At 43.7% G+C, this 24531-nt stretch overlaps 1 protein-coding gene across 2 annotated transcripts in view; it reads right to left on the bottom strand.

Annotated features, from left to right (window-relative positions):
• LOC137885387 (coiled-coil domain-containing protein 85A-like) overlaps positions 1–19322 on the bottom strand; it is a 33787-nt gene extending 14465 nt beyond the window's left edge. The window contains exons 1-2 of one of the 2 annotated variants that reach the window (XM_068727633.1): positions 19002–19322; positions 16879–17947 (exon numbers count right to left, since the gene is read on the bottom strand). In XM_068727633.1, the coding sequence (XP_068583734.1) occupies positions 16879–17947; positions 19002–19229 (1297 nt within the window). In that variant the 5' untranslated portion in view covers positions 19230–19322. Of the gene's footprint in view, positions 1–16867; positions 17948–19001 lie in introns of both variants that reach the window. The other variant, XM_068727643.1, reaches the window with a different exon arrangement.
• Positions 19323–24531: the final 5209 nt, after the last annotated feature.

Genomic DNA, 24531 nt, shown 5'->3' with positions numbered 1-24531 from the left:
TTTGGGCCCACAATGTCCCAATTTTGTCCTGCTGGTGAAGACGTTTTGCAAACCCGGATCAGCAAAACCACTTGAAATGCGTATCCCACTGGTTGCACTGCCTTTATGAAAGAAAAACTATCATTGTGTGTATGCTTGTTAAACAGGCTGCATTTGATCTTGAGCGCATGCTTATTCATCCGTGCTCAATTCTGTTGCGCTGACACACCCGCAACCGGAGAGATGACTGACAGCAAGATCAGGAATACCTGAAACCCGAGAGAATAAACTACTCTCACACATATAGTGCATTCACTCAGCCTCTGCCTGTCACTCTGACACACGCTCTGTGTGCCTCCGTCTCTGAGGGAGCAGATGCAGGTGTGTTTAACCCTTTGATGTCGAGGGGAAGACAGTTACATCATGTTCTATTTTCATCCAAAGGAGGGATCCTGATCACAATCACAGGCCAGGCCATGTCATCTAAACAACATAATCCACGTACAATCCCACTACTGTTTTTCTCTAAACAAACTAATCAGCAAAATAACATGGTAAAGTAGATATGAGGGGTGTTACAATATGCGTGATGGTATTGAACCAGGCGGCAACCTCCGGTTGTCACTCGCATTCTCTCTTGTGTCCATCAGGGGGCGACTCCTCTGGCTGTATAGAAGTCTAGTCTAAAATGACTCTACTTCTCTCTTGATTTATTCCCTCAGTAAACATTGTAAACATGAGTTTATGGTCTCAATCTCTAGTTTACAGTCTTCTTCAATACAGCATGATGTTCATTTAGTACATTATGCTCCATTTAGAGTCAAACACACCATAAAGCAGGGGATGCTTTAGGGGTGGGGCAACACGGTGATTGACAAAAAAGATTTCTGTTTGTTGAAAGTTTTTCGGGAGAGAAAGTTAATAAGAGTGGTATGGATTAGGCAGAAGGACTTCAAACAAGAGAGGGAAAGGAGGGAGCTGTGTTTTGCGTGCTTCAACCCAGAGTTACTCACAGTGATCCTGAAAGATGAAGCGACCTTCAGCTTGGCACATGGTCGCTATGACACATCACCAAGGTAAAGACTTGGTGCTCTTTTAAACACACACACACTCACAGCCTGCGTCAGCCTGTCAACATGCGTCACACACATTGTTAGTCGTCCCACGGTCCTCTATTCAGACTCAATCTAAAAGTCTCAGTCTTGGGAGTTACACCACATAGTCTTCCACGAAAACAAGGACGCTTATACTTCTGCCCACACAGACCATATTTGATTTCCGGTTTTCAATCAAGCACACGCAGACATAACAGTTGTCAGGGGGGGGGGGGGGGGGGGGGGGGGGGATTGTAGGGGCTCAGCTGGCTTTGTTTCAGCACCCCCTTGGGATGAGAGCCAGTGAACTCTCCGTTCGTTCTACCCTTCTGGACCTTCATCCTAACAGACCAAGGCTGGATGAGGGAACACACGCCCACATTGGTGGAGTTTGATGATTCCGTCATTGCTGCAGCAGTCAAATTATGCAACCAACAAACTGAGACCAGATAGAAATAAATAAACAAAAGAAAGAGAACTGGATCTGTTTAGAACACCTTGCGTTGAAATGCTTTTGGGTGATCGGATTGTTTGGCCACATGAAACTACAGGTGGAAATGCACCCAAAAACGAGGGGGGATTGTGATCTGATGGGCCTCCGGAGGTGGTCAGGTACTCAAGTGTTACTTGCATTTACTATCGGCATGCAACAGCCAGGTGGCCCGTAAAAAATACCGAATCGTACGCAACTCTTCCAAACCAGCGAAAAAGCAAAGAGAGTTAAGCTATTAGCAAGAGAGAAGCAAGAAAAACACATCGAAATGGACATTCAAGCCTGCTTTCAATTTGGTCCGACGACAGTATGGAAGCGAAACTTGGCAATTCATACAGACCTGTTTATGAAGCAATGGCTAAGCAGCTAGCATGTGCCGGTCGTTTGGGCTGGTCATCCTGTTTGGTTGCAGTGTGCTATACATATAAAAGAATACGTTCTCAAGTATTAGGCCTAATCATGGGCAAGTTCATGATTGTTCAATGAGTTTAAAGTGCAAATTTTGACATTTCATTTCAACACATGATGAAATAGCAGAAGGTGTACTTCAATGGTAAATATATTGTTATATGAACTCCGTCTCCCAGTATCACTGTGGTCGTCTCCGACAACAAACACGTTTCAGTGATTTATATGCATGGCGACATTATATTTTCAACCTCTTGAGTTGACGGGAAACACCCGAATGCTCCATGAAACATCACACGGAACTGTGGTTGTGTTCAGCCACATTTGGAGAAGCCTTTGAATTCAATTAGAAGAAGAATTAAATATGACATATTCAGACTTCAGAGGGTCCAGCCCCCTGAGTGAGACACAGCAACGTTGACTGCGAGATCCAAAGACAGCCTGTTATCTGTTCTATCTGCAATCATTGTCTAGATGACAAAATCATTATAACACAATTATGAGCAATTGTTTTTATGATGGCAGGGGTTACATTGTCTCTCAGAGGCACTTAAAGAAATCTCCCGTTACTGTTGAGTTAGGATCATTTGATTATTGAGGGATTGAGCTTGTGACTCATTGTGACCATCCCCTTCAGAAAGCCTTATTGATGGGGGCTCATTATGCAGATACAAACGTAACCCTTCCAGACAGGAATGCATCATGGGAGGCAAAGTCGGCAGCAGTATCATTATATTGGCAGTTATTTCGATCTATTTGAGGGATTTTTTTTGTTTTGGACCAAGAAGAATGTTTTGTTCAGATTGTGTAATTTATATGCACTCTTGAAAAAGATCTGCCTCGCTGTCAGTGACTTGGTAAAGATAGACACAAATGAGAATGCTTTAGATATGTTGCTTGGTATTTCTCTCTGATTCAGAGACAGTAACGTCTAGAAAGAACACAGTGGAAACAGCACGCTGATGATCGTGAACTGTATTAGCATATATGTGCTAATACAGTTCACGAGGTGGCATTTATTTACTGAAACAGCCAGAGGACCAGCTTTGACAACCTTTAAATCCAGACTAAAAACTATTGAACTAGTGAACGTTGTACGTCTGCGTCATCGTTTTCAAAACGTCTCCATCCAGATTACAACACAATCCCAGAGTCCAGCAGATTCATGCTCACATTACCCTTTTACCCCTTAATTAAAGTAGAACTACAAATCACCCTTGAGTGACAAAATACTTACTACTTTTGTGATTTAGGTGGACTGACCCCTTTGGAGCTTAAAAAATAATCTGTTTGGATAAATATTGCCAGAGAAAAACATCCTGTACAGGCTGCCAACCTTTCAATGACGGCTGTCCAACTGTGTGCGGTAATAACAGTAGTGTCCCAAACTGAAATGACTCAGTGTGCCAAAATGCTACATGTGACATTTTAAATTCCAAGTTTCTCTCAGGTAGTTCGAATGGTCACAACTATGTTTGTGCTCGGGTTTATTTTAGTGACAGCCCGAAAGCTGCAGGTATCCAGAACTATGTGGCTTATGTTTATTAATAGCAGAGGCAGAGTAATATATTATGTGCTCCTTGACAGAAACTAGATGACTGTGTGTGTGTGTGTGTGTGTGTGTGTGTGTGTGTGTGTGTGTGTGTGTGTGTGTGTGTGTGTGTGTGTGTGTGTATGCGTGTGTGTGCATGTGTTTTGAGGACGGACAGGTTTTAAGCTAAGGTTAGGGTAAGGGTTGGTGTTAGACCTTTATTTGTGATGATTAGGGTCAGGGTCCTCACAAGGATATAAGTACAGGGATGTGTGTGTGTGTGTGTGTGTGTGTGTGTGTGTGTGTGCACTTTCGGCTCACCGTGAAGATTCTCTCTGCCTATGCGCAGTAATGTGAGATTGAGCCAGTTGAGCCTCAACAAAAACAGCTGTGTTTTCAAATGCACCTAGGGCACTGATGTAACACACGCACAAACACACACACAGACACACACACACACACACACACACACAAGAATACACACACGGATATTAACACACACACACAAACATGCATGCAGGCCATCTGTTGCAGTCACACCATACCTGACCCTTGTAAACAAACAATAGCAGACCAACAATACATGCACTCTACACACACACACACACACACACACACACACACACACACACACACACACACACATACAGCCAGGAATGAATTATGGAAGGTAATTGTGCAATTGTGCACTTGTGTCGCGCTACAACAGTTCATTTCTCTGGGACTTCACACTCACTAGTAAAGGCAATGGCGGCCATCGTAGGCCTGTTTAACGCCGGGGTTCATTAGCAGATGAATGATGACAAAAGAGGCCTTTCTCATTTCATAACTCATCTGTCAAACCGATACTGCCCAGGGTGTGACGTAAGAGCTGCAAATCCTCTAAGCCGTTTGCTGACATTTTAGATAAGAAAGGATGCAATGAAATCATCATAATTTGTTTTTGAAATCAGTACCTTTTGGTGACATTACTTTACCCACTGCCCTGGGCTAAGAGGTATGTGGGCAAAAAGACAGGAATCATTATTACAAATACATTATTAATAATAATACTAACCTTTAACAATGGTCAAAAACATGATTGCTTTCAGTCTTTATTTTGAAGCTAGGGGGTGAATCAGGACATTATTAAATTGGTAATACTAATGCAACAATGTTTAAGTAGCATTTACCACTGTTGAAGAATGAGCATGTGCGAGCTCATATAATTTATGTTGAACCCGGCATATTTGGTTTCATGTAAACTGTTTATCTTTACTGCTGCATAAACAGAACATTGTGATGAAGAAGCTCTGGCAGACATTAGTGAAGAATCATGCCAGGAAAATTGGGACGAAATACAAAAACAGTTCCCAGAAAAGTGCGTACAAGTATCATGTGACCTGCCAAGAAGGTTCAGGCTGACCCAGACGAGGAAGACAGCATGACATAATGAGAAGTCCAGATGTCTTTTGTTTTTGGTTTAAGCGAAGGGATTTGATTGGTGGACAGCGACGTAAGGTACAATGACTCTACTTCTCTCTTGATTTATTCCCTCAGTAAACATTGTAAACATGAGTTTATGGTCTCAATCTCTAGTTTCAAGTCTTCTTCAATACAGCATGATGTTCATTTAGTACATTATGCTCCATTTAGAGTCAAACAGACCATAAAGCAGGGGATGCTTTAGGGGCGGGGCTACACAGTGATTGACAGGTCTGAACCAGAGACGTATACGACGTCTCTACGTCACTCCTCCATAGTTCAAATATGGTCACTTCTGTTTATCGGTTGCAAAAAAACAACAACATGGCGACGGACGTAATCCAAGATGGCGACGGTGAAATCTCTGAACTCAAGTCTTCAAAATATCAGTCAACAAACCAATGGCTGACGTCACGATGACTACGTCCACTTCTTATTTACAGTCTGTGGGTGAACTACTTTATCTTCTTCATGTAGACGGTTGGTGGTTCAGCACTTTAAGAGGGGAATATGGGAGCTCATGGGGCCCCTCACCCTATCCTCTATGCACACAGTACCTTCAACTGCAAGCTCAGATGAAGTGGCTGATTGGGGAAACTGTGGAGGAGCATCAATTCGGGTTGGATGATTGAACAAACACAGAGGAAATCGCTTATAGAGATCTGTGAACTGTCAACATCAAATTGATCACTATAAGCGTATGATTTTCCTGTAGATTATCTTCTTATTTTCAGATATTTATTAAATGAATACAAAGTTTTGAAACCAACATCTTTGATATTTACCGCCTGGCTGACAATTCTTGTGCCTTTTCCCCTCACCAAGGTCTCACTTAGAACAGGCTGCTCTCATCCAGCATTTGTAGCCATACCTACAAAAAAGCAATGCGTTGAAATAATTTTGTATGTTATCCACGTAATCATGAATCAAAGCTCACACAGGGCTGGCGGAGGTTGAGGTGGATGGGTCCAACACACGGCGATCTTTCAGCCAGGAGACGGCTGTTCGCTCCCCGTGTGAACCCAGAAGTCAACGTTTATTTGACGATGATTTATTCGTCATGTAACTTGCGTTATGTAGTTATGGCACTTCTGTAGTTATTTTAACCCAAACGAAGATCTTTTCCTGAACCTTACTAAGCAGCTTTGTTTCCTAAACCTATTTCACGATCTGTTCCTTAAACCTAACCAATTTGTTTTGTTGCCTAAACTTAACAGAGTTGTGTCCTTTGAAGTCGGAAGTTGATTTGGAAAAGACTGTATGCAAACATGTATACATACATGCATAAATGTAACGATTGGAAATCGACACGTGTTGTTTGCCTTCGTCGGAAAACGCATAAAAATTAGTAACTTTTTGTAAGATTTTTGGATTTTCACTGCAACTCTTTTTTCAAAGTCATAATCCAAAAAACACTGGAAGCTAATTATTTGAACGGCATTTGTAAAATGATTCTGTCCCGAGTTTGTTTATCCATATGTATACCAGGATGACGGCTCATAAGAGCAAATCTTGATGGAAACTGAATGATGAATATAAGACGGACCTGCATACAGAGAGCTATGGGGAAAAGAGAAAGGGAGCAGATTTATAGAAAATGAGAGGAAATGATAGTGAAGGGACGATGGACGAACACAGAGCCACCGCCAGCTCCATCCTTCCCTCCTACAGTCTGGATCTCTGGAGGGCGCAAATTACATTCCAGTTTGACACCAAAGCAGCTGAGGTTCACGTTATGCACTGACACACACACACACACACACACACACACACACACACTCATTTCAGTCTGGAGCAGACAAATTCAATTAGACCAGCACTGCCTAAATGGGTTTATCTGAACAGTGCTAGCTTGACATATGGAGCCCCTAAGCCTTGTGTGTGTGTGTGTGTGTGTGTGTGTGTGTGTGTGTGTGAGAGAGAGAGAGAGAGAGAGAGAGAGAGAGAGAGCTTTAAAACATGAAACCACACAAGCTGAACTTGCATGAGTGCATGCTGTGCACCAAATCTCCGACGCTAACAAAAAGCCATGAATGGGAAAATGATTCTGTCCATTAAAAGCTAGCTGACACGGCTAGCTGACACGGCTAACTGACACGGCCAGCTGACTGACAGAGGGGTTGAACAGGAGAACACAACAGCATACGGACGACTTTAATGGCAGCATTACGGCTTTGTTCATAGAGCTACTGCAGGATTCATTTCCAGTAAGATTCTTAAAAGGTCCTCCAGTAAAGTTGCTGCAGCGCAAATCCTGCAGAGCTACACACTCTGAAATGGAGTAGAAACGTGCTCCGTGTCAAGTGGTGTCTTCTTAGTAAAGTGAAGGATTTTTCTTATTTCGTACACTGATTTTATTTTCTGAACCCTGTATTTTGTTTGAATGTAATTGCAGACGTTTGTCATTCTGTCCTGACCTCAGAGTGCCATAAATGCAACACGTCGTCAAACCTAAGCAACAGAATAGGTTTGTTTGCCAATGACTCCCAAAAAAGCCACACGACCGTTAGAGAATATCGCTGTATAAGAGAATAACGCTGCGAAACAGTCAGTTTTTAAACAAGTTATCGTTGATGATAAGATAGATGATTTTTAAACACTTGCTTAATGTTGACGGTTGCAGTTTTGTAACACACAGTTACATTGAAACTGGTGGTGTTTGTGTTCCAAAAATCATCCAAGCGGTTGTTTATTTGTGAAGATTATCTTGCTGAACAGAATGTGAAAGTATCAAAAGCTTTTATTTTCTGCAATAATCCAAAATCCAATGGAGGAATGTACTCTATAACGAGCCCTTTTCTTATAGTTGTTTTATTGTGCGGAAATGTATTATAGTATTGATTACAATTGTTATTTGTTTGTCATTGTGACGTATCACATTCATTGTTGTGACACATATGTGGATGTAATTGAATCATCAATTGCCTCTTCTATGGACTTTGTTTGTTGCAATCTCAAAATTGAGAAAATGTAGTTTTCTCAAATCCCTGAAGAAAAAAGAAAAGAAAAAGAAATCATTATCTTCTTGATCAGAGGCTGGCAAAAAAACAATTTGAAAATTATGAATCAATAAAACCAATGCTTGGGTTTCAGAGGGATACGAACGTTACGTTAAGTTAAACTGCGTACATTAAATGAACGCACGGTACCTCCAATACGTCCGTTTTTGGTTTCCTGCGGGACATGAACAGCGGTCTACTGGAGTCTTGTCTTCAGTCTGACCTCCTCCGTCTTTATACTACGTCACCTGACATCCTCCTGTGCTCCGTCATAATCACTGCAGCCACTAGAGGTCGCTGCCTAACGTAAAACGGAAATATGAGTTGTAATAATCTTTACAGCACACTTTAAGTCTGTCACTTGTATTGGATGATGGTTGCCAATACATTTTAAATAAGTAATCCTTTTTTATGAAAGTTGACCTGTATAAACAAAGCATGAACTAACCAGGTTCAATGGACATGATGATGTCCGAAAATGTATTGATAATGTCAAACAAATTAAACGCTAAATTTCACTAACTTCATTTCATTCGGGATTTGAAGGTTCTGAGTAGTACAGTTCCCATAATGCTGGAAACAGGAAGTGTAACTTTGCCATGGAATATGTTATCTTCATGAATCTAAACCATGAAGATGGATCCTGCTATTGACTCTGAAGAAACACATTTTATCCTAAGCAGCTTTATTGACATTCACACTCAACAGAGAATCAGCTATTACTTGAAGCAGCTTTCCAGATTCCATAAAAACATGAAAGACGTCCGTGTGTTCAGTTTGACTGAATTATAACACGGAGGAAAAGTGTGCATACACCTGTGTATGTGTGCTTAAATGAGCGTGTGTGCAATATGTGTAACATGCAATCATTAATGTGTGTGTGTGTGTGTCACTAGCTCTGCCTCGCATGTCTCATGGAAGAGAGATGTTGGGCTCCTAATGAATCGAGGAGAATCTTCTGTTCTCCTCGGTGAGAACAAAGACTTGATCCTGATTCATTTGTACTGGAGCCTGCTCTGGTCTCTGGCTGTGTACAGAGCCTAATGAGTTTTTGCACACTAATTCTTCTCCTCTGATTCAGCACATATCCAGCTGGGCCCAAGAGAACAGCTTCACCACAAAGAGAAGCAGACTGATGGCAGAGAAATGCTGATGTAATACAACAAAGTGAGACAGAGTTCTTATGGTGGGTGGGTCAAACAAACACACGACATCCACCCATAGAGCGGTGGTCGTGTTCCGTGTGAAACCAAGTCAAGCCCATGTTACAAACCTGAGGCCTTTACCAGACAGACAATAAATACTCAAATAAAAAAATCAACGCAACCCCTTCTAAATGATCCAGTGTATGTTTACGTGCCTTCACAGTTACTGGTCCTGGTAGAGGCTGTGGTTTAAAGGCCAGCTGGGAACGCAGCGTGGAGTGTCAGAGAGAGAGAGGGGAATCTATCAAACCGCTGTTGTCCATCAGCCTGCTACATGTCGGTTAAAACTGTGAAAGACCACGTAACTTGTGTTTGATCACTAGTAAAAAATACAAAGCTCTGGAAAAAAAAGTCTGTTTGACTGAGGCTGCTCATTTCTCCTTCACGCCTCCAGCCTTCAACCAGCTTCCCCACCATCCAACCTGACAGCAAAGTTAACGCATTTAAAGTAGAGAGTCAACCAGACAATGAAAAAAATATATGTGACTACATTTCGAGCTTTAAATTTGTGTGCCAAGTTTAACTCTCAAAACCACCTTTGTTTTTCAAGGCAAAGACTGCGTCGCCACGGCAACTGCGTTTGACGAAACATTAAAAGCTTCATGAACTGGCATTATGAACTTCTTACATTTGTGTGGAACTAATTTGATGTTGATCTGATTTATCTACTAAGAGAAACAAGCCAAAGTATAGAGACTTTAACTTCCTGTTACCAGTAGGTGGCGCTATGACTATTGTACATAATTGGCCTGTAGATGTCTTCAGGACTGGAGTCTCATCAAACATGTGAAATCTGGAAAATATCTGATGATGTGCAGTCGAGTTACATCAGTTTATTCGTTCGCGGCGAACGATCGAAATTCGCCGAGCCTCCACGTCGCCGCCCTTCAACAACTTCTTACAATTTTCACAATGAAGCATTATCAAGGTCTTAAGGTTTTTCTGACAACATTTGAGAGGGGTCTGAATAATCTGTGAGGAGCAGGATGTCGAAGTACACAACATATAGCTTCCTGTTGCTACTAGGTGGGACTATTACTATGATTCTAAATTGTCATATAGATGTGTTGAGGGTCAGGATGTTATGACATATGAGAGATTTGGAGTAGATTAGACAATGTACGGCCGAGTTACAACAACTTCCTGTTTCATGGCGAATGATGTTTTTTTGCTGCGGATACAGTTTGATGACTTTTTGATCTTTGAGTATTGTTTCACTGCCAAGGTCTCAACAGCATACTGACCGATTCTGAAGTCAATCGGGTTAATTTCTAGGAGGAGTTCGATAAAGTACGGCGCCTTGAAATGGTCCAAAAACCTCATAAAATTCAAAATTGCCGACTTCCTGTTGGGCTTAGGGCATACCTCTTTGAGGCGTTTTTGTACATTCCATCACGTTACATATACCTACCAAATTCCATACAGCTATAGGTGAAACCGAAAGTTGGGGCTGCACTCTAGGTAGCGCTATCGAGCCATTTTGTCCGACCTTAGCCCAACGGCCCAATTTCATTGTTCATCAGGATCAGACAAAAAAAGAACGTGTGCAATCATTCATTATGTTGCTCTATATGAATTGTAAACCACACTGTGTAAAAGTCATGTAAATCGGATGCTGTTTGTCACAAAAACGTAGAGTTCCTTTGGCCAGCAGGTGGCGCTGTGAGTAATAGTGAACATTAGCTTGTAGACATCCTCAGGCCATGAGTGGTATCATGCTTGGGAAGTTTGGGACCGTTTGGAACAAGTCCAGCTGAGTTCCATCAGCTTTTTTAATGGGGAATCACATAAAGTAGCCGCCCGCTACGGGTACGCCATTCAACCAAACGTAAGGCTTTTAATAAATATGAATCACAAAGGTCTTGAAATTATACAGACCAAATTTGAAGAGGATAAGACAAATTCTCTAGGAGGAGTTCGTTAAAGTATAGCGACTACAAATGTGTAAAAATATATCAAAAAATGACACAAAAATCCTAAAATGGTATGGTTTAGAGCAGAGGTCTTCAACAGGGCGTCCGTGGAGGTACTGCAGGGGGTTGATTAGACAATTATTTGAATAGCTTAGTATTGAATGCACAATAACTAGGTATGTTTATACTGTCACAGCTTTTTTCTGGTGTCTCCCCTCTGTTCTCTCCCTCTCTCTCTCTCTCTGTGTGTGTGTGTGTGGGCGCGGCTTCCATCACCCGGCACCTGGGCTCATCTCCACACCTGCCTCCAATCAGACCATCAAGCACATGCAGCTCAAATACCCCGGCTTCCTTCCATCTCATCACCAGATTGTTTCGTCAGCTCAGCGGTAGCTTGAATCTTGGCCCCTCTGAGTCTTTTTCTCGACTAGAGATTATTTACCCTTATTTATAATGAAGTTTCTGACTAACTTGTGTTTTCTGGTGTCCACGTCGCAGCCCAGCCGCCTCATCTCCCTACCAGCAATACCCGCCTGTCCTACGAGTTCTCATTAAAACTCTTTTTCTTCACCTATACTGCTGTCTCTGTGGCCTTCGCGCGACTAATAACAATGAATGCTCTCGTCTGTTAACTTTGCTCTCACAGTGAACCAGATTGATGCATTTAACTAAATTGCGGCCGATGACATTTCGGGTGAATAATCATACATTTTTGGTCAAATACATATCGTAGGGAAAAAAAGTATTGCAATGTCGGCTTTTTCCAATAACATGCTGCCTTAACTGGACATATTACCCGGTCCTAGTTCAGTTAGCACTACCCTCCAAACCTCCAGAGCAGCCCAGTGCTGTTCTTCACTTGCTGATGACGGTACTTTTGACTGTGAGATGGTTCCCAAACGGCATGAAAACACAGCAGTCACAGCACTTCTTGTGAAAATGGACTGCTGTGTAAAGGAACTCCACTGTAGCCGACTGTAAACCCCTCTAGTGTCATCATTAGGCTGTCTGCACATCCATCCCACATCATATGTGATGATGCACGGGTCTCTCATCAAAGGTCAACCTTCGACTCAAACCCAGGCGACCATCCTGAGGGTCACTTTAGTTTTAGAAACGGCGTGTGTCGATACTACCGGTGCTACTATAAAAGGGGGGAAATCGAACAAGGGCCTTTTCAATTATTCAGTGCACTAAGGCAGCAGTGCAGAGAGACCTCCAAAGTTAATGACCTCAATTTGTAAAAGTGCCGGCCCTTGATGGAGGCGGCTTAACGAAGATTTACGCTGACTGTATGCGGGGGCGGCAACCAGAAGCTGCAAAGAATGGGTATTACATGCTGGTGGTACGGGCTCAGAGGCACGGGGCAGATGGATGTTAATGGGAAGAAAATGGAAGTGGAGTGAATGAAAAGGTGCAGGAGATGGATGAAGCTGTGTAAGAGGATGGGGATGGAATCTGGGGAGAGGAGTGGAAAACTACAGGCTGCAGAGAGAAAGCCTGAGAATAAAAATGAGAACGAATTTGTCGTACAGAGCAAACAGCAAAGAAGCAAAAGTGTAGCTGAAGCTAGTTATTGTTTTTTATTAATAATTCGATTTTTTGATTGATCGATTGATTGGTTCATCATAAAAATGTGATTGGTATTTAAGCTTAAAGCTACGAGGAACTTCAAATTTGTGTTGGTTTTGGCAGTCCCTGTGAACAAAAGCGGTAGGGTTTCCTAACACCAGAGGAAACCTCTCTTTTACTGCAGCAGGCACTGACAGTCTCAGTCCTGGTTCTGGTTCTCCATGCCTCCCTTCTCTCCAGCGGGTCCAGCATTACGGCCTGGGTCTCCAGCAGCGCGGTCTCGTTGTTGGCTCCCAAAGCCCTCCTCCCGTCTGCAGGCCGAAAGGTGACCAACAAAGCTGTATTTGTGTCTGTCCACGGCGGGGCTGGTGGCCGGAGGACCTGCTGGAGTCTGAGGTGAAGGAGTCTCTGGAGAACCTGCATGATAGTCCGTTCTCATGGTAATTCCCTCAGATTCTAAGACTACTCAGGAATGACCATCACAGGGTTAATATCAGGCTAACCTCTAATCCGCATTTTTGCTTGTGCCCATGTAAATTACAAAGACTTCAGACAGACATCGTATCTGAGAAAGAACAACTGTTGGATTTAAGGTCACTACAAAAACGTGATATAACCTTGTATTTAAAAAAGTAGAATTTTCGAGTCAAATTCCACACCGGACGCCTTTTTTTATCTACATGTTGAATTCAAAAAGAAAACTGTGTATCAGTTATTGGGTGGTTTTACAGGGAATGAGCCCTGAAGGTTTCCAGCGCAGCTATGACTCTTAACTGTTCATAATGCACTGCATTTGAGGAACTAAACCTCCACCATCAATGCGGTTGATGGTGTGTTCTGACAGTCAGAATCAGAATTAAGTTGTAAAAGCTTTCAGTCAACACGTTGAAAAAAAACTCTTTCAAATTAAAGTAATAAGATAAAATGAATGTTTCTGCAGATGTTGCAGATGTTAACTTCATACGAGGTCTTTTAAACCAAAGTGTTTTGCACCTCACTAGCATTCTGAGTCATTTGCTGATCCACGCATCTATTTTTCTACTGAACTGGTCTTTTTTCTGCAAGAGTCCCAATGAGTGCTATAAGCCAGAAAAAAAAAAAAAGCGGGTTATTAAAAGCATATAGCACACTGCAAAGGTGCTGGGATGAATATGCATGCGTCGTCTCGGCTTACGGGACAGTACATCCAGCCGCTATTGTTTCCTGGTAACAGCCGAGTCAGCGATCCTGCGTCCACCCAAGGTGCAAAGCGATTTCCCGTGGCCCGAGCTGCAATATAGAGCACCTCCACTCAGCACTAGAGCAATCGTTATACCGCTGCTGGACACCAGAGTACAGCAGCGGTAGTGCAAGTTAGCGGTACTTTAGCGATATGTGATTTTTGTTGGAGCACTCAAAAGCTCACTATTGATGTTGTCAGACTCGACACAGGTCATGGTTTAGACATTAACAGTGGCCTATTTGGCGCTGTGAAAAAATTGTTGAGGTAAAGACGAGAGAAAATGAAGAGCCGAGATTATTTATCATCCGTTTGCTTCGTGAGCATCAAAGTCATCCTTTTGTCTTTTTCTTTTTTTGAAATGCCTATTCTTTATCACAGATGGATGACACAAGACAAGAGTATTTACCAAACAACAACAACACAGACCAGGAGACTTTTAAACACAAAAAGAACATTCATATTTACGAAACACATTTGTCTGACAGCCCGTCAAAACGACCCGCCCATTGTTTTCCGAAGGCCCATTTCTCCGAAATGACTCAAACGGAAGCACATGGCTAATTATTATGCAGAATGACGTCACAAATGCGTGAACAAAGAAATACCTGGCTCCTCCCAAAACACCTAACATACATAAAAAACAGCCTTTTACAAACAAGCCGCCTGTGATGACAGTTAAAGTAAACTCTGTTCCACAGGTCCACAGATGGGTAAAGTGGGTTGAGGCGGTTTTGCGCACACCGATTCAGTCACATCTCAAAGCATAAGGCATAAACAGAGAGAAGCAGCTATACCAGACACCTCACAAGGGAGTGCTTTAGAATATTAAACGGCAGCTAAATTAAGTCAGGCCGAAAAACCGAGAACATGTATTTTCACATCTCCCCGCTGGTTCCAGAGTGCGAGTGTTTTAGTGTGAACGGAGGAAGAAAAACCAGTGCAACTGTCAAACGTGAGCGCATTTAAATGAGTGGACAGCTCACACACAAACACTCTTCATTCGATATGAATGTGTACTCACATGTTCAAGTGTCTTTAGCTGTCTCTCTCTGCTTTTACTTCACTTTCTCAGAAGTGTGAATGTGTGTGTGTGTGTGTGTGTGTGTGTGTGTGTGTGTGTGTGTGTGTGTGTGTGTGTGTGTGTGTGTGAACCTTGGCCCTGAACACACCTGTAGCGTACCTATAACCCACACTCCCTGGAGAGTTGCATCACCCACGTTCCCCGGCGTATAAACACTTGTGTGTGTGTGTGTGTGTTTGTTTGTGTGTTTGTGTGTGTGTGTGTGTGTGTGTGTGTGTGTGTGTGTGTGTGTGTGTGTGTTTGTAATTGTAACTCCGGCTCTTAAACTGGATCCACGCAGAGCTGAGCTCTAGAGACTTGGTGTGGGTGAAACTGACCGTGCGTTTCCTCCCGTACATTAAGTCCTGGTCTGAACCGAAGGCGAGCGGGTGTGTGAACACACCGTTTGGGTCCGTTTCATGTGTGTGTGTGAATTCAGCTTGAGGAACGTGGACGAGCGGGGGATGCACAGGCGTGTTCTTTTTTGCGGAAGCATTTGTCGGCACAAAGTGACACACAGCTGGAATACAAACGACTGTATATCATTTGGGGCGCTGTGGCTCAGTTGGCGGTTCGATCCCCGGCTCCTCTTGTATGCTTGTGCACAAGTGTCCTGAAGCTCAAGTTGCTGCCGATGGGCACGCGTGTGTGTGTGTGTGTGTGTGTGTGTGTGTGTGTGTGTGTGTGTGTGTGTGTGGGTGTGGGTGTGGGTGTGGGTGTAAAAGACATTATGCCATGCTGCATTTAAAGTAAATATACAAGTTGCCATGGACACTGTTTTGCTCATCTGAGGGATCACAATACAGCAGTGAGCTATAATAAGACAATGGGCAGCCGATGCAGACGTCATATTCAACATGACGGCCACCGGAGCGTCTCTGACATGCCTCGGTTCCTCTCTCCTCACGACTCTTCCTCGCCTCCTCCACTCGCATTTAGGGTGAGACGGGGCGGAGAGGAGAGGAGGCGTGGAAAAGGAATCCTCAGTTGCCATGGAGATGGCTCCACGTGTGACGTATGGAACTTTGGTCACATGATTACAGGTGGTTGTATATGTGGGGATTGTCACAACCCCCGTCTGAACAAACTGACCTGAGATCACCATGCGATGGGCCTGTTTGTTTCTGTGATATTTCTACCTGGGCTTCATCCTCATGGTTGTGGCCATTCTGACAACGCGACCTTTGAATTCACACCTCTGTTGTTAAGATTCAGCAAACGCAACCTAGCCGACAACAAGCAGCGAAAGCCTCCATAAGCTTTCTACATTTTACTTAAATGATTTTGAACACTTGTCTCGGAGTTCGACCTGAAGCTACCTCAGACATTAGCCAACTTGGAGCAGCTATTGTGGCTAACACCACACCTACTTCCTACTTCAACTGCACACATCTCTATGTTTACATTCATGAGGTGGTGGTGGTGGTGGTACAACATTCTGTTCTGGATTATAACCGTTTGGACTGTTTGTTTGAGAAGTTGACGTAGGCACCGTGACGTCACTCATTGGTCTGTAGACTATGAGAGGGTGGAGCTACGTAGATTGCTGAACAGTCGACCAAAATGTTACATTTAACTGTCACGAACTAAAGTCCCACTTTGACAGTTAACGTTCGAAGAAAAAAACAAAGGACAACAGCAAAATTGGACGGCGTGGTAGTGACCTGTCAATCACTGTGTAGCCCCGCCCTCATGTGGGTCAAGTAGGCGCAGATATGTGCCGGTTTCAGGTCTTGGTGTTAGGCCAGAGCAGAACTCTAGGTTTTTGGCCTCTGTTGATTTAGTGTGTTCGCGAGAGAAGTATAACGATGATGAACGATCATTTCAAAGCCAGATAACATCCTGGTATAACGTTCTGTAACTTTAATAACGTTCTTCTTTATGGGTCATGAATGAGATATGAATTGAAATACAAGATAAAAGTTACCCTCTGCCTACCGTTGTACAGACTCTGGTGGTGAGGGGCCATCTCCTCTCCTGGTGTCCTCCTTTGATCCCCGTCCCTGCCGGGGGAGCCACTGCCATACCTCCCCTTGCCGTGCTCCGCCCCGGGGCTGTGCTGATAGTGGTGGTGGTGCCGTATAGACTCTGGACTACCCAAGATCACTCGCCCTTTCCTCAGGTGCTCGGGCGTCCCCATCGCTGCCATCTTGGCCTCGGGACCCCCGCAGCCCACCCCCGCCATGTTGACCAATCGATGTCTCTGACTCAGCTCAGGGCTAGACTTGGCCGAGCCCTTCCTGCTGCCCGGTGACGCCTGCCCCGAAATCAATAGCTGTTTGTGGGCTAACAGGTCAGAGCTGCAGGGTTTGACGTGGAAGTCGCACGGTAGCCTGGTGGGGGACTTGCTGTGTTTCTCCGGGCTGCGTCCCCGAGGGCCAAGAGGGTCCAGGTTGGTGAGGGAGCCCCCGCGGGGGCGGCAGGACTGGGGGAAGGTGTGGTACTCTGGGGTGGAGCTGTGCCTCCTGCCCGTGGATTCGCACACGTCTCCTGGTTTGTGGGCGTGCTCCGAGGGGACGCACCTCGATCCTGGGCTGGCGTTGGAGCCCAGCTGAGATGGTTTTAGGTGGGGGTTGTCTGGGCTATCGGTGCTCCCTGCGCTGGAGGTGCTGCTCCCGTCGCCGACGTCCCGCAGCAGTCCAGGCGCTGGGACCCCCCCACCCAGCTGAGACAGGCTGCTCTGACTGTCAAAGGAGCTCCTACGTCCGGGACCTCCGGGTCCTCCGTGCCCTCCGCCTCCGGCCACGGCCGCAGCCCTCTCCTCCTCCAGCATGAGGCACACCTCCTTGAGCTCCAGGTTTTCCCGGACGACCTCCACCTGCTGCTGCTCCAGCTCCTTCAGCTTCTGCAGGTAGATGGACACCTCCTTCCTCATCAGGCCGGCGCTGTAGCGGCCCAGGCGCTGCCACTCCCGCGACACCCGCTTCCCCTTCTGCCGGTCGTCGTCCAGGAAGCAGCACAGGTCCCGCAGCTCCTGGTTGTCCTCCTGCAGTTTCTGGTTCACGTCCTGGTTTATACATATAGGCGCGCGCACACACACACACACACACACACACACACACACACACACACACACACAGAGCAGCACAGTGAAGCATTACATGCACACTCCTGCTGGGATTGATCATTTGTCGAGTGAAAATAGACAGAAAATGAATCTGCAATTATATTGATAATCGTTGAGTTGCTAAACATTCTCTGTTTCCAACTTCTCAAATAGGAGGATTTTGCAGCTTTTCCTCGTCTAATTACTTTTTTAGACAGTTGTCAAAACATGTCTTTTGAAAGTGTCAGATTGTGACGGGCTTTTTCCACCGTTTGCTGACATTTTAGCATTTTACAATGAGTTCAATGTCAGATTAACCAATAATGAAATCAGGGCTGCAACTAGTGATTATTTTCATTATGTATTAGTCTGACAATTATACATTAATAATAAACTCATCTAAAGCAATGACAAAAATATCCCAACTTCAAATATCTGGTTTTGTCCGAACAACGTAAAAAAAAAGAACTAAATATTTTTGGTGTGATTATGATATAAAACAGCAGAAAGCAGTGAACCTCAAATTGGAGAAGTCGGAACCGAAAAATAGAATTATTTGTAATTACATTTTTTTTTTTTAAATAGTAGCCGATAAACGTTCTAAACTCGTTAATTCGATGAACGACTTCAGCTCTGAATGAAATGATCATTAGCTGTTTTCCTGACTCCACTTAAAGATATTAGATATGAAATATTCTAAACACGTCTAACTGACGGCTACACCAACAAACATGTTTTGGACCAATGAAGGCAACAAGTTATCAATATATTTGATATGATCGGGCACCAAAATACATTTTATATGAAATTAATATATTAAAAATGAATTGACACGAGCACTCATCATTCCAACAAGTCTGTATATCTCTATACAAACTATAAATATATATATATATATATATATATATATATATATATATATATATATATATAGTTTGCATATCTCAGATGTCTTCCTTTCTTATGATCCACGCATCCACATCAGCATGCTCATTACAGCACACACCCATCTCACCTTTAAGCTCCGGATCTCGTTCAGGTGCTGCTGGAGTCTCCGGTTCACCTCCCGCATAAGATTGCCGTGCTCCACGATGGCGCTCCTCTTCCCCGCCTCCGCCCTCCGCAGCCGCCGCACCAGCTCCTCTTTGCCCCACTTCAGCAGCTCCTCGTCGTTTATTTTGGAGATGTCCTCCGCCGGACTCTCCGCGCTTTTGGACAGCAGCTGCTGCGCGCCTTTCTCCATCCTTTTTCACTACAGCGGAGGTTTGGCAACAAAAATCAATGAATAAATAAAAAGTACTGTGTTTGGTGAATTCCGAAAAACGAGACACCAAACCAAACCCCCCACCCCACCCAAAAAAAATCTAATACACCCTGGACAACTCCGATCCAAATCGCTACTTGGGTTCCCCCCCACCCACCCTTCCTATGCCCGTGGAACCACATCGCTTAACTCCCACGCCCATGCTGCAGCTCCAGGTGCTCCCGCTGCTAAATCCCCGCCGTTAGAGCGTCAGTCCGCATGCCGCTGCTGCGTCTCCGGCTGAGCCCTCCGACGGCTTGGCGGGGCGGTTTCTCTCCAGGTGCATGCCGGCCGCCTTTTTTGCGCACTCCCGCCGCCGCTCAGTGCGCACTACCTGCGCTGCTCGACCGCCGGGGAGGAGGACGGAAGGAGGAGGAGGAGGAGGAGGGGGAGGGGGAGGGTTGCAGGTGCATAGCCGGAGAGAAGAGGTGCGTTACTGTGGAGAACAGACTCTCCCTTCTCTCGCTCCGTCACCGGCTCTCTCTCCTGACGCATCTTTGTCATGTTGCGCCATCTGCTGCGGCTGAAAGATAAATGTTTCTCCAGATTAATAGGGTGGTACTGCAGAACACCTTCTCTAAATACTCATGTTACCTTCTCTAGTGTTGTTATATTGATGTTTAGTTTTACAGTAATACATATCTCATGTGTGTCCTCACCCTCTTCAGATCAATTTGCTCCCGTCTTGTTCGGACAGAATTAAAAGATTAAAGAAGAAACCAGACATGATGGTGAGAAAGCAACACTCAGACAAAGAAATACAAAAAGAACAAAGGAACTGTATAGACTCACTGCAAATAACAAAAGTATATGTATTACTCTAATTATATTTAGAAGATGCTGCACAGTGCGGTCTGAACGTATTTGGACAGTGACGCCAAACAACGACTGTCAACTTTTCAAAGTCTTTTATCAATTCCCTGCCTCCACCCGAGAACAGGGAAGATGAATGAGTATACATTTTGTTCGCGGTGCTCGCAGCATTCAAAAGATTTCATAAGTTCAAGAGTCTATATTCTGCTCAACTCGCTGTCAACAGTCCTCATTGGGACTATTTCCTCATTGGGACTATTTCCTCAAGGGACGTTCAGGTCTTAAGAAGTATCCAAAGAAACTAGGACGCCCTGACTAAGAGTCCATGTTTGAGATTTTTTTGAACAACAAATTTATAGTTTTAGCACAGAGGCAGAGCACAAACACACACACACACACACACACACACATAAATCCTCTGTCAGGATGGACAGAAGTGTGATAATGTCATGTGTACAGAATGAACAACACAACAGAGTTACAACACATTCAATGCATGTGACAGAAATTACATCGCCGGGTAACCGTCGTCGCCTCTGAGTTACGGTGCATTATATTGATGAACAGTGGGAGCTGCGTCCACATGCTCTGACTGTATAAAGACAGAAGACACACATTTTGATGAAACGTGTGGAACATTTTATTCATGTTGCACAGCAGTGGAACGTTTAAATAAAGTCTCACACTGAGCACAGATAGTGAAGAAATATAACTGATACTGTGTGAAGAACCACTTTTGTTCATAATCGCAAAAAATCATGCGATTAATCGCGATTAAAAATTGTAATCGTTGCCCAGCACTAATATATACACTAAATTAAAGGCAGACAAACTATAAGACAAAAGGACAAAACACAAGGGGAAGACATTTGCAATGACAGAAAATGCTAACTGAGCAAATGAAGCACAATTACCACAGAGACAGGTTATTGCTGGCCACTCATCAAGAAATATTTGGACTTAGAGAATATTTTGGATCCTTCACTGTTTTAATGCCCAGAAATGTCTCAACCTCTAATAGAACAGAAGACCAGAACGTTGTGATCAATGGACACGACCACATTAGATGACAATAGATGGTCTGAGGGAATTACCCACAATCCACAGCGTTGTGACCTTAAACATGGGGTTTCCAAAGGACGACGCAGAAACATTTACACTAAGGATTATAGATGGTACATAAAAACAGACGAAACCAGAAGCAGGTGAACTCAGTTCCTGAGGGTTCAGGTTTCAAGGCCTGGGGGAGGGGCCTAAGTGATGAGCATGTGTTGAGTGATGCTCTTCACAAGCCCGTGCTCGGCGGACTGCATTTTTGGGAAACTTCTCAGCTCGCTGTGTGCTCTCTCATATCAGTATTCTTTAAAAACAAAATGAGATGAGAGAGGAGGAGGGAGAAACCACTGAGAAGTACTAAGACTGACTTTACTTCAGTAAAAGTACTAATACATAGATTTAAAAAACACTGTTACAAGTTAAAGTCCCGCATTAAAAATCTTACCGAAGTAAAAGTATGTAAGAAAATGTTCTTGTCGTACATGTAAAAGTACTCACTATGCAGCCAAATGGGTTTTTCAGTTGTTTCATTAATTCATAACTCATTATATTATTATGCTTATTGATGCAGTAACATGTAAAACACATTTTAAAGTTGCAGCTGGCTGCACTAACATTTCTTACTGTGTACGTATTAAATTACTGTTGAGCAATACCTTGTAATACACATACTCATTATATATAAATGCAGTGAAATAAAAAGTACAATATTTCCCTGTGAAATGTAGTGAAGTAGAAAGTAGCATCAGTGCTGGTGATGTACAGTTAATATCAGTAATATTAGTTGTGTTATAATAAGTTGATTTGTGCGTTGTTGATTTTTTGTTTCTTTGTCTTTTGGTACATCTACACTAAGTTTCTGACCAGGCGGATTAAATGTCAGTGACATTCTGTGAACAGATAGATCTCACTGAAGAGACTGGATGTGCTATCTCACGCTGAGGACATCTGGTTCTGCGTGTGCCGCGTCACAGCAACAATAGAGGAACAATGCAGGAGTGGCCCGTTCGACCTGATAAGACATCCAGGCAGACCTGATAAACCGGTCGCTCGAGACCCAGCGGGAGCCGTGTCTCGAGCTGTGGACTTACTCTCAGAGAGTCCTGGAAGATGGAGCTGCCGCTGTTGGTGCTCGTCATGGTGTCGTCGTGCGGAGGACAGGCTTGGACCGCGCCGAACTTTTGCCGTGGCCAGTGCCCTCAGTTCACAGTGGTTGAGACGCACCAGGTAGGTTTCACAGCAGTTCTCACACACACACACACACACACACACACACACACACACACACACACACACACACACACACACACACTGTTGGACATGTTGAAAAAGTGTTTCATGTTTCTGTTGTCTGTAGGATTTTGAGGAGCGTTTGTACGTTCCTGCTCAATGGATTACCACCAAGATGGGAGGATCTGAGGTCGCTGATTTATTGGCTGCAAGATCAAGACTGGCGAAGGTCGCAAGTATGTCAGGGTGAAGACTAACGTCTCACCGACACAATCTGGTTCTGTGATGCTAACAGCTTATTTGATATGCCAGTGTAATTCATGTGCTGTAGTTTAAAGGGATATCCCCGTATTTAAATGGCTCTTTAGACAATAGCAGCTTTACGTATAAGGTTCATCAAAATATGGAATCCTTTTATTGAACTTCAAAGCAGCAGGTGAGACATTTCACTGCGTAGTGATTCCCAAGCTAATGGATGACCATGTGACATCTGACACAGCCTATGCAAACAAACAGTTTTACTTCCATTTGTCCCTGCAAGGCAAGCATTGCAAATCAAGCCAAGAGTGCGATTAAACGGGCGAGGTCATTGAAGGGAGAACAAAATGGTGTAAAATGGAATTGCTGGAAAGTGAACGTTTTGTTCTGGTGTACATACAGCTGTTTGTTCTCCAGGTGTCACATTTCTTTTAACATTCATACTAACTGGATTTGCCTCCAAGAAGTATTAGAATTTGTGGCTCATTGAATGTTTGTTTTTTATGTGAACTTTTTTTGCATTTGGTCAGAGAAGATGACGTAGTATAAGGAGCGTCCATTATTAAAAGTTATGTGGTATTTTAACACGTATAAGGAGGTGGTGGGTGTGACTTTGACCCAGGAGACCGTTGTCCGTGTCCATTGTAAAATCAGAAGCAAACGTAGAGTTTACACTTTAATAACGTTCAGTTATTATGCTTGTAACATGATGCTATGTAAGAAAGTCAGCGGAGGTTATTATTTATTTATGCTAGCTACCTTGTTACGTTGCGTTGTTGCGTTATTATGTTAATATTTCAACACAAAACACAATCTCTTTCCTAACCTAAACATGACCAATCGATTCACAACATTAACAACGCGGCATTGATGCGAGTTTGACATAAAACGTTATTTTATTAATTCAACACATTTGCTGAAATGTGGTCGGACATTGTTTTTTTTTTGGCATCTGTTTTTTTTGTTGTTCATCCAAGTTTTGTACTTCACAAGTTTTTGAACTGACCCACGTTTTGCCATCAAGAAATGTTACAAGTGTTTTGACTAATGGCAGTCTGACACATGATGGGTGTCTGCGTCTCGCCTTGTTTGTCTCCTCCAGCTGATGCTGACTCCTGGCCGGTGCTGATCACCGTCACAAATGGCAGCGATTTGTCGCTTTCCTGGTTTGTTCCACCCGGCAAGGCGAAGTCTACAATCACTGATCCATCAGTCTCACTGCAGAGCAGACCTGAAGTCTCTGTCTATGTCAGGTGAACAGTGCCTACTTTTACTTTCAACTGACTGTTATACTGCGGCTTCATCTAACAGTCATTAAACTTTAATCACGTAGCATTTCTCCAGTTCACAAGCTACCAAACAGTAGTGAAACAAACCCGGTTTGACATTTATTGGGCTTAGAATTCACACTCCTCTCGCTACTATTTTTGCCAATTTAAGTGATTAAATAATTTGGCACATTACAGTAATGTCAACATAAAATGCATGCAAAACCAAACGGAGATAGAAGGTAGATGTAGAACAAAAACATATGAGCATGACCACTTAGACAAAGTATTTGTTGTGCTCTGAAATCCTTTTTTCTGTCTTTGTCTCCACACGATATAAAGGATCTATGGTGGCAAGCCGAGCATCGAGAGCGGCGAACAAAACGCAAAGATTCTTTACGACGACTTGAACAAAGCAGAGAAAACCGACACTGATGCCAACACTTACGCATGGGCCGGCTACGACAACTATATGTCCTTTACTCACCACAATGAGATCTGGATCGAGAAAACCCAGTAGAAACCGGTTTCAGGAATGTTGCGCTATTGCCCAGCAGTCCTTCCCACTTTTTAAATGACATGTTAGTTCTCTGATGATGCTTCTTGTTCCACACATA

Source organism: Cebidichthys violaceus, unplaced genomic scaffold, assembly GCF_023349555.1.
Source record: "Cebidichthys violaceus isolate CVI_PGR_0920_01 unplaced genomic scaffold, fCebVio1.0.p SCAF_10, whole genome shotgun sequence".
In the NCBI taxonomy this organism is placed as follows: Eukaryota; Metazoa; Chordata; class Actinopteri; order Perciformes; family Stichaeidae; genus Cebidichthys; species Cebidichthys violaceus.
Note: the sequence above shows the minus strand (reverse complement) of the source record. Positions and strands in the feature narration are given on the sequence as shown.